This window comes from Ictidomys tridecemlineatus, chromosome 6, assembly GCF_052094955.1.
Source record: "Ictidomys tridecemlineatus isolate mIctTri1 chromosome 6, mIctTri1.hap1, whole genome shotgun sequence".
Lineage (NCBI taxonomy): Eukaryota > Metazoa > Chordata > Mammalia > Rodentia > Sciuridae > Ictidomys > Ictidomys tridecemlineatus.
Genome location: NC_135482.1, coordinates 58168252 through 58179568, shown reverse-complemented (window position 1 = coordinate 58179568; position 11317 = coordinate 58168252). Strand labels below are relative to the sequence as shown.

The window sequence follows — 11317 nt, the reverse complement described above, 5'->3', positions numbered from 1 at the left end:
ACTTCCTCCGTGAAGAGATTATTTATTAACTTGGAGTTACCTCCATGTCCCTGTTTTCTTTTTTTTTATTGTTGTTTTTTGTTTTCTCTCTCTCTCTCTCTTTCTCTCACCTTTTCTAACCTGAAAAAAAAATCCACGTGTAAAATTTGTTCCAGCAATATTTCCCTTTTCCTTTCTAGCCCCTAACTTATGAAAAAATATAATATTAGTTAATATTAATATAATTAATATCATGTGTGGTATTAATACATAATCTCCCCATTAGGCACTACATCTACTCTTTAGCATTGATCCAGATGTAAACTAACTATATTTACTTACTAGCCAGGGAGATACTCAAACTCATATTGAATGTTTTGAACTTACAATAATTTTACCTGATCTATATTTCAGCTGGCTTCATTGAAGAGAAACCAAGCATGGTTTTCCCTTGAGATTCATTGAGCTTTGAGTCTTTGATTGACACCTTTTATTTCATTTTTAGTGATTAATATATTTTATGATATGGAGTCTTGCATATAACTCAGGTTGACCTTAAACTTATGATCCTCCTGAGTATCTTGGGTTGATAGCTTTAATGTGTAAAGAACTTCATTGCAGTTATTATTTTGCATATTGCTTCTGTCCTATATTTTCTCTGTTCTTCTGGGATACCAATTCACATGCATATTAGTACTTTAACTGTGCTCCCATGGGACAGAGACAACCATATTTTATATATTCATCAATTGTTCTACATTTATGTATGACTAATAGTTCCATTTCTCTCAAATTTCTTTTATTTCATGCTAGTCATAATAAGTTTCTTTTATTATCAGACTATCAAGTATTTCATTCTTATGAACTCTTTTCAAACTTACTGTGAAGCAAATATATTTATAAAAGTAAAATATGATATTTTCTGTTAGTTTAATATTAAATATTAGACATTTTATAAAATATAATATAGAAAATAATCTCACATAAAGAGAATATCCTACTCTACTATATGTGTCTTAATAAATTACTGATATCAATCTCTATAGAAATTTATCTGGCTTTTTTCCTTACCAATTAAAGTTATTTTTCAACAATTTTTAAACATTTTACAATACTTTATAAAAATAAGTAGTAAACATAAAATATTTACTGATTTTAATGTAATTTTACATATGGTTAATGAAAGAATAAATCAGGGTGGGAGGGGAAGGGAAGGGACATGGATTAGAAATATGGTGGAATGTGATGGACATTATTATCCAAAGTACAAATATAAAGATGCAAATTTGTGAGAATATACTTTGTATACAAGCAGAGATATGAAAAATTGTGCTCTATATGTGTAATAAAAATTGTAATTCATTGGGCTGTCATATATAAATAAAAAAAATAATTAAAAAAGAATAAATCTTCATGATTTAAAGGACATTTATACAAATATCTAGATGTGCATTAAAAAATCTTGCTTAATTAGATTTCTATTTTAAATTACTTTCTAAAATTTTGGTTATGCCATTATTTTTCTGGCTATTATATTCACATGTAAATAATTCAGGCTAAGCGTTGGTAGGGATATTATAAGAGATACATATGTTTGACACCCCAAAACATATAATATGAGTTAATTTTAGAATTTTCAGTGATTAAAGATTGTGAACAACATTGTAACTAGCTACACATTCATCTCTGAATTCTTCTTTTGGAAGGGAGAATGAGAAGGCTCCCCATAGCCCATACACTTGGTACAACTTAGTTTTTCCTACATCATTTGAATACCACAATAGAAATTAGACTCCATTTCAATGTCAACATTTCAGTTTCCTCTATGGACACTGTAACAAGGCTACTAATTAACTTTGATATTTTGTTTCTAGAGCTAAAGATGAAAATAGTCATTACTATGTTTTCCCATAAGAATCCCCAAGAAGCTATACCAGTTCTGAGTAAATATGCTCTTTACATAAAAAGTAGAAATACAATGGATATCAATGTGAAGAGAAAATTGCTTCATTCAAGTCAGAATAAGAAATTGTAGCTAGTTTTTAAGAAGAACATAAAAATAAGCATCAATAATAATGTAGTACAGTTTTGATAAAAACAAACATCTTAGATTTCTAGGTTTTAGGTAAGGCTGAATCTGGATGTTAATCATTTGATTTCCAGAGAAGTCAGAATAATGTGTTTTAAAATGAGGCATATATGCTGATTGGAGAGAGATACCCAAATGTTTATATATGTTTCTAAATATCTCTGGATTTTAATGTGAACACAGTCTCTGTTGAAAGAGAATTGAAAATAATATGGGTTAGAAATGAATTTTTATAAGACTTTAAAAAACATGCCTAATATATATTTGATCATAGTAAAAAGAAATTTTCACAATGCATCAGCAAAGAAAACCCCTGGGGAATTTGTTGAAAATAAGTATTTATTCTATTTTATTCTGAATATGTGACTACAAGATTGAGTCAGTTAAACTCAGATTTAGAGATACAAAAAAAAATATTTCTGTCACTCATGAAGAAAGATTCAAAGAACATATTTTAAAGAGATGTATTTTTCTATTAGAGTAGCATCATGAGCAATAATTCTCAAAAATGTATATTAAAAATATTACTGATACATATTCCATTTTCTCCACTAAAGGATTCAATATTTTAATATAACTGAATGCAAATTATTTATTATTAGCTAAAGCTAATGATGCATTGAAACTTATTGAAGAATTGGGAAAAAATATTGCAAATTCCATGTAAAATTTCAACTGTGCATTTATTTACCACTTTGGCAAATCATATTGTATTTTTCTTAAAATCATTAAAAGTTTTCTTTTCTTGAAAAACTTCTAGTGGCCACTACCAAAAACAAAAATATAACCATACATATATCATCAGAAAATAATCACTTAGAAAAGATTGCTTGCAAAATGTCAGTTTTTATTAGCTATACATTTTGGAATGCAGATATATCCAGGAAATATACATCTTTCTGAAAGAAACTGAGCAGAAGATGATTTTAACAATAGGGGAATTAACCTTATTAACCTAAAAAATGTTTTCCTGTTTAATGGGTGAGATTGTAGGAGTTAGGTCTGCATATATTAGGAAAACTAGATAAAGTGTGCAGATATTTCCAGCAGGAAATTATAAAGCCATCCTTTTGTAAAGTTATATATATATATATATATATATATATATATATATATATATATATACATATATATATCTCCTAAAAAGAGAATCAGGAAAATGAGTATCCAGAAAGGAGATAAGAGGGGTTAGCCTGTGGTCTGACTGCTACATAAAATGTGAAAACTCTTGAAGGAAAACAAAACACATGCACACCTACTCTTGCTGAGTTCTTCATTATCAGTTCAAACTATGCACTTGATGTATGCTTAAAATATTGCTTAATTATTTACAACCTTCACCCCCTTGCAGGTCAAATGGCATGTTGACAGAATTGAACCATGAGGAACCACACAGTAGTGACAAACTTCATTATTGTAGGACTGACAGAGGACCCAAATTGGGAAATTGTAATTTTCCTTTTTCTACTTCTAACATACCTTTTGAGTACTACAGGAAATCTTACCATCATCCTTCTGACCTTGCTGGATCCCCACCTCAAAACGCCCATGTATTTCTTCCTAGGAAATTTTTCCTTCTTAGAAATCATACTGACAACTGCCTGCATCCCTAGATACCTGGTCAGCATAGTCACTAAGGAAAAGACTATTTCCCGTGATGCTTGCTTGGCACAGGCACTTTTTACTGTTTTCATAGGTATAATACAGTTTTTCCTGTTGGCAGCTATGTCCTATGACCGCTATGTGGCCATCTGCAAACCCCTTCATTATGCAACCATTAGGAGCAGCAGAGTGAGCCACCTGCTGGTTGCTGCCTGTTGGATAGCTGCTGGGGTAGCAATTACCCCTGGAGTTATAGTGAGTCTGACCCTAGAGTTCTGTGATGGCAATGTTATTGAACATTTTATTTGTGACTACTTTCCTATCCTGAAACTCTCCTGCACAGACACCAAGGACATAGAATTCTCAAATTTTATTTTAGCCATTATCACCCTCTTGAATACACTGGCTCTGGTATTGTTCTCTTATATCAAAATCATAACAACAGTTATGAAGATCCCTTCTGCCCAGGAGAGAAAAAAAGCTTTTTCCACCTGTTCCTCCCACCTGATTGTGGTCTCCATCTCTTATGGCAGTTGTATTTTTATGTATATCAAACCTTCTGCAGAGGAAAGGATATCTTTAAACAAGGGGGTGTTAGTGCTCACTGTTTCTGTTGCACCTGTACTAAATCCTTTCATTTATTCCCTAAGAAATAAGCAAGTGGGGCTGGGGATGTGGCTCAAGCGGTAGCGCGCTCGCCTGGCATGCGTGCGGCCTGGGTTCGATCCTCAGCACCACATACCAACAAAGATGTTGTGTCCACCGAGAACCAAAAAATAAATATTAAAAAAAAACAAAACAAAACAAAAAAAAAGAAATAAGCAAGTGATACAAGCCCTGAGGGATCTAGCAAAAAATGTACCTTTACAACTTCTAAATAACAGCTTTGGCTTTTGTAAAAGCATATTACTAAGAATTAGTGAAAACTACAGCCTATTCCAGCTATCTTTATATCACATCCCTTTAATTTGTTTGTTTTGTATTATGGCAGTCATGAAAGTCACTCATAAGGAGGCTTTGATGTCCTTCTGGGTATTTTTCTTTTCAATAACTTGATGAATCCCCATGGTATTCTCTCTTGAATTGCTCAAATCACTTCATTATTTGAATGTAATTGTGTAATTTTTGTTCACCAAAATATTCCACTATGAATCCTTATTAAAAATCTCATACATGGTGTTCTACAACAGATAAGCCCACTTGTGAACTCCGTAGATATTAGTTTATTTTATCAATCTCTAAGAAAGACTGCTATCTTAGCCACACAATGTTAATATTTTATTAAAATATGTGATATTGCAGGAAGCTAACCTGCCTTCTACCTTCCCTTCCTCTTTCTCTTTCTCTTGCCTTCTGTTTATTTTTCTTCCATTCTTATTTTTTGAACATATAAGAGGACAGATATTTTCATATACTTTCTTTCTCCTCACCTTTTGTATGTTTTCTATCACCTTTTATTAAACATTTTTCTTTGTTTCTCTCCTATCTCAGTTAAATATCCAAAGGTAAATTCTTGTAATGGCGAATATTTTATATAGTTTCCACTACTAATTTTTCATATTATATTCTGGTATCCCATATCTTTATGCATTTGATCTCCACAACTAAGGAAAACAATAAAAAACAGTCATCAACATGGTATATACCCTCCTACCCCCATCCTATGTATGTGTGTATTGTATCTACAAGAATCCAATGACTCACCACCAGTACTCATCAAAGACGTGCAATTTTATTCTTCTTTTCATGAGTGTGTCTGTATGTTTTGAAGATATGTGATCAGGTTCTAAAATATCACTGATTCACATTTAAAGAGATAGGGATAAAAAATTGGCTATACATTTTTTGTTAACAAAAAATATATTCTCCAATTTGAGAACAAATTAGGAATTTTTGAAATCTTTATCGTTTTTAGATAAACCTACTTTTTAAAACTTATTTTCTTGTAGATTTTATACTGATTATATTGAAAATTTTCTATTGGTGCATAATAATTATACATAATAGTGTATTTGGGCATATTATGGTATAATAGTGTATTGAGGCATATTCATACATGCACATAACATAATTTGATCAATTTAATTCCCCAGTACCAACATGTACATTTACCCTCCCGTCCTCTCTCCACCCAATGCCCTTCTTCTATCCTACTAGTTTTCTTTTTATTTTCATGACATCTCCATTTTTTTCTTTTTTTCTCTCTAGCTTCCATATATGAAAGGAATTCATGGATCCTTGATTTTTGTATTTGGCTTATTTCACATGATAAAACTCTCTCATTCCATCTATTTTCCAGCTTATGACACCATGTCCTTTCATTATTTTTGTTGTTAAAAATACACACATACACACAAAATATTTTCCATTCATTTGTTGTCAGATACCTAGGCTGAGGATTTCAATAGGAATATCTGTAATTTTGAAAGAAGACTTGGAGAAGTAAGTATCTGATTCTCTGGGAAAGAGATTGAAATACATGCTAGGACCAACATTATACCTGGATGGGGGCAGAAGCACTTGTGAAGGACAAATGCTAAAATGGAGCTTCACATTCCTTTGTAAAGGCTGAGAATCAGAGAATCAGAACACCACAGAGTGCCTCTTTTCTTGGCTCCCCATTCCATGCAGAGTAGCATCCTTTCAGTAGTCATAATAGTAAAACACAGCCAACAGAGCTACAAAAAGACAGATTCATTTTGGGAACAGTGCAAAGAGAAGAGCCAGAGTCAAATGAGAAGGAAGAACCCAAATGGAGACAGATATCTGCACCAACCTCCAACATAACTCTGATGAAATATTCTGCCCCCAAAATATAAGTATTACTAAGCAATGCCTTATTTGTGGTTACTGAAGTTAACCACAGTAATAGAAAACTTGAAGCAGAGCCCATCTCCTGGCTGGATTATGCAGATGACCTCAAGAAATATTCAAAGAATTAATGGCTGATAATGTTCCAAAATTGATGGCACAAACAAAATTAAAGACCTAAAATGTCCAGAGAATACAAAGAATTAGAAAACTGTGGAGCAAAACAGACCTAGGCATATTACATGAAAGCTGCTCAACAACTAAAACAAAAGGAAGAAGCACCAGGCTGCCAGAGGCAGAAGTTGTTTTAAAGGAACAAGGATAAGAATCATGGCAGATGCTCATGTGAAACCCTGAAAGACAAAAGATAATGTCATGACATCTTTAAGTTCCGAAAGAAAAAAGGCAAGTTGACAGATATTTTCTATACACAGCAAAAATACTCATTAAAACTAAAAAAAAATAATAATTTGTCATGCAAATACAAACTAAAGTTTTTATTTACCAAAATATCTAATGTGCAAGAAATGTTAAGGAAAGCCCTCCAGCTAGAAGGAACTTGACAGTAGTAAGAATTTGGATCTTTATAAAGAAATAGTTGTAATTGAACTAAATGAAGATAAAATTAAGTTTTGAACTTTAATTATTCTAAAACAAAACTGTCTTTTTAAAGTATAGCTAGTAAAACTGTGTCACATGTTTAGAGCACATTTAAAAGTGAATTACAAGACAGGATTTGGTGGTATATTGTTACAAGAATCTCACAATACACTAGAAATGGTTTATTATTGCTATTGTTGCTGCTGTTGTTGTTATTATTATTATTTTGGGTACTGGAGATTGAACTCAGGGGCACACAACCACTGAGCCACATCCCCAGCCCTATTTTGTTTTTTACTAAAGACGGTCTCACTGAGTTTCATAGTGCCTTGCCTTTGCTTTAAACTCAGGAGCCTGTCTTTAAACTCAGGATCCTCCTGCATTTTATATTAAATGCTAATTAGTTAAAATGTATATTGTGCATTGTGAAGAAATTTAAAAATAAAAATTATGTCATGATATAAATTGTACAAACAGAGTGTATATAATGGAAAAACAATAAGTGCCCATTAAAAACCAAAAGAAGGAAAAATAACAGAAGAAGAAGAAATGGGCAAATGGAAATACAGATGATCCCTGACTTGTGATGTTTAGACTTTTAATGTTTTACCTTTATGAAGGCATAAAAGTGATATGCATTCTCTAGAACCTAGCAAGAGTAATATGATATTCTCATGACTCTGGCAGTGGCAGGCAGCTATAGCTCCCAGTCAGTGAAAAATCACAGGTTCACCATGTGTAAAACAGGTTTTGTTATCTAACTGAAAGCTAATGTAATTGTTTGAGTACATTTGAAGTAGGCAAGGCAAGGCTGTGATGTTCAGTTGGTTATTTATATTAAATATATATTTGTGTTAAATATAAATTTTTGATATGATATTTTTAACTTTCAAATAACTTATTAAGACATAACCACATTAAAAGCCAGGGATATTCTAATTGGTACATTTGTGTTTTCTTTTTCTTTTTTGCCTTATTTGATTAAATATTTTACCAGCGTGATGATGTTGAATAGGAGGTGAGAGAGAGAATATAGTGGTCCTGAATTTAGGGGAAAAGTGTCAAGTTTATCAACATTAAATACAATGTTAGTTTATGTTTATTAGCTGAATATTCTTATTAGGTTATTGAAGATTTCCTCCTATTGTTAAGACTTTGAAATGAATCTCTTTTTTTTTTCTTTTTTTTTTAAGTATGCTCTTTTTAAATCACTTGCTATCCAGTAACCATATGATTTCTCTCTTTTAACCTGGTGATATTTTTTTAGCCTGGTGATAGATTACTTAAAGTGACTTTCAAAATTGAACTATTACTTGAATATTTGGAATAAATTCCATCCATTCTTGGCATTTAATTACATTTACATATTGTTAGATATGATTTACTAATATTTTGCTGAGAAATTCTGTCACTATGTTCATGAGAGATATTCGTAGCCTTCCTTCCTTGCAATGACTTTACATGGTTTTTGTATCAGATTAATGCTGATATTATAGAAAATAAGACATGTGCCTTCTGCTTTTATTTTCTGAAAAATTGTAGGCAATTCATATGTTTTCATCTTTATGCCAATTGAATTCACTAATAAATCCCTTTGGACCTAGTTCTTTGTTTTGGAAGGCTGTTAATGAATGACTCAATTTCTTTAATACAGATGGACTTGTTCAGATTATTCTCTGTATGGGATGTGACAGCTTGCATTTTTTGAAGTATCAAAAGGTTCATTTCATCTACAATTTCAAGTTATGGGCACAAAGTTTTTCATTACCGATCTTTATCACTTTTAATATTTACTGAATCAGTAGTGATGACCACTGATTTCTTATTTCATTAATTTTTAATTTCCTTTTTTGGTGTATTTTGTTTAATTTAATTAGTATTTATCAATTTACTCTTCTTTTCCTAAGCATAAATTGCATTTAGTTTTGCTTTTTTATATTACTTATTTAATTCTCCTTGCTTTTGCCTTAAAAGTGCTCTTCTGGCAATACTTTATAAATGTCTATAATTTACCTAAATTTTATAGGGCTACATCAGCTTTCTTCTGACTAGTTTTAGAATAATATAATTTTTCTATCCCTTTACTTTTAACTTAATTGAATCTTTTTATTTAAATTATGTGTATTTGTAGATTACTTAAATTGCTTTTTTTCCTCAGAAATTCTCTCTTTTTTGCTGGAAGAATATTGGGGATTGAACCCAGAGACTATTTACCACTGAGTCACATCCCCAGCCCTTTTTTATGTTTTAGTTTGTATTTTGCAAAAATTCTTTATTTTGATCATGCTGGTGAATACATAACTGCATAAACTTTTTTTATTTCCATAAAATTGTGTAAAGCTGAAATTTGTACAATTAGCCTGAGCAAAAATAAAAGATAAAGCCAAACAAAGAGGTAATTTTGGTAGTGTGAACAAGAAAACTATAGTAATATCAATAAAGTTGATGGGTCTTTGGGAATACATATATGTGGAAATATATAAACTGGAAAATCCTGTTACTGATGGTGTTTGTATGTTATTCTGGATGTGTGCATATGTTTTCCTTATTATATAGAAATTTGCATTATTGATTTTGTATACTTTCTATAAGACACATTTAACAATAAAAAATAGTGACATGAGTTTTATTTTAAAAATGTTTATTTTCCATCATATCCAAATTATCTAATTTTTATTTTATGTTTATAATACAGTCAAGTATAAAATTAAACTATAATGTGTCGCTTTATTTTAAAATTATTTTTACATAAGCTTAATTGAAAAGTTACTGCTTTTCATTTAGGGATATGAACACATCATTTGTGTGTAGAAAGTTGATCTTGGGATCAGTTCTTCTCTAGTGAGTGTAAGCCTTTTGGAATTTAATCCTTCCAGATTAAATTCTTAGGTCCTTAAGGCCTATATGTTTCTGTGTGACCACAGAAACATTTTACTACCAGGTTGGTGCTTAATGGGCAGACGTATGGGAAAGGAAAGACTGATTTTACTTACCTGAACTATAGTGATGATAATAAGGTGTTTATAAAGATTAAATGAGATAATATGTATATAAAACAAATTTAAATCCTACTCATACTATTGCCATTCAATGCATGGGATTTATGATTAATTTCAATGAAAGAGTCTGGATTAGTACCTCATGAATCATCTTCCTCCTGATTCACCTTCACATTTCAGCTTTAGTTTATTGCAATCAAATTGAAAACAAAACTTTGGAAATGAATAATATTGTCCTTTATGTAGTTATGGAATTGACCTTATAATTTTGTTCCAAGGTTAATGTGCTCAGTTTATGTTATTTGCATGCTGAATCTACTGTCCATGGTAAATGCTGGTTGAGATGATTTTGTGACTCTTTTTCATTGTGTAAGAGATTAATTCTTTTTTTATTTAATTGATTTTATTTTTTTAAATACACAACAGTGGAATACATTACAATTCTTATTACACAAATAAAGCACAATTTTTCATATCTCTGTATATATAGTATGTTCATGCCAATTCATGTCTTTATACATGTACTTTATTGCATTACAATTCTTATTAAACATATATATCAAAAATTTTCATATCTCTGTTTGTATATAAAGTATATTCATACCAATTATGTCTTCATGCATGTTCTTTGGATAATGATGTCCATCACATTCCACCATCCTTGATAATCCCCTGCCCCCTCCCTTTTCCTTTCACCCCTCTTGCCTATCTAGAATTCACCTATTCCTCCCATGCTCCCCCTCCTTACCCCACTAGAGATTAATTATTTGGTTAGTATTTTAAAGAGATCTTGAAGCAGCTACAGTCCTTTGAGTGGAGTGGTCCTTGAGAAAAGACACTGCTTCCTGATAGCCCTTGCTCTCCACTTCCCACTGAACTCCATTAATTTTGAAATACCCATGCCATTTGAACCAAGTCATCTGTTAATATAAAGCATTCTGTTTTAGGTCAATAAAAATGTGAATATAGAGAATTCTCCAAAAGTACAGAGAGATTGCTGCTTGGGACTTAGTCTTTAGAAAATAATAAATTTAACTTTTATTATGGCTGAGAGCCAGTATTTGAAGTCTATATTTATGTATTTAAATTCATTCCTCAATATTTCTCACCTGAAATCATTTTTAAAAATGCTTAGAAGACCCTTAGATTTCTTGTCACTAATTCCAAAATGGAGTGTGACAAATTGGCCTTTTTCACTGCTTATCTGTACCACTTATTTACTCCTCTGCTGACATCT

At 31.3% G+C, this 11317-nt stretch overlaps 1 protein-coding gene across 1 annotated transcript; it reads left to right on the top strand.

The window, feature by feature from the left end:
- Positions 1-3448: 3448 nt before the first annotated feature.
- On the top strand, positions 3449-4360 carry LOC101972463 (olfactory receptor 6C74). Its single transcript, XM_005342438.2, has one exon. The coding sequence runs from the start codon at positions 3449-3451 to the stop codon at positions 4358-4360; it is 912 nt and encodes a 303-aa protein (XP_005342495.2).
- Positions 4361-11317: the final 6957 nt, after the last annotated feature.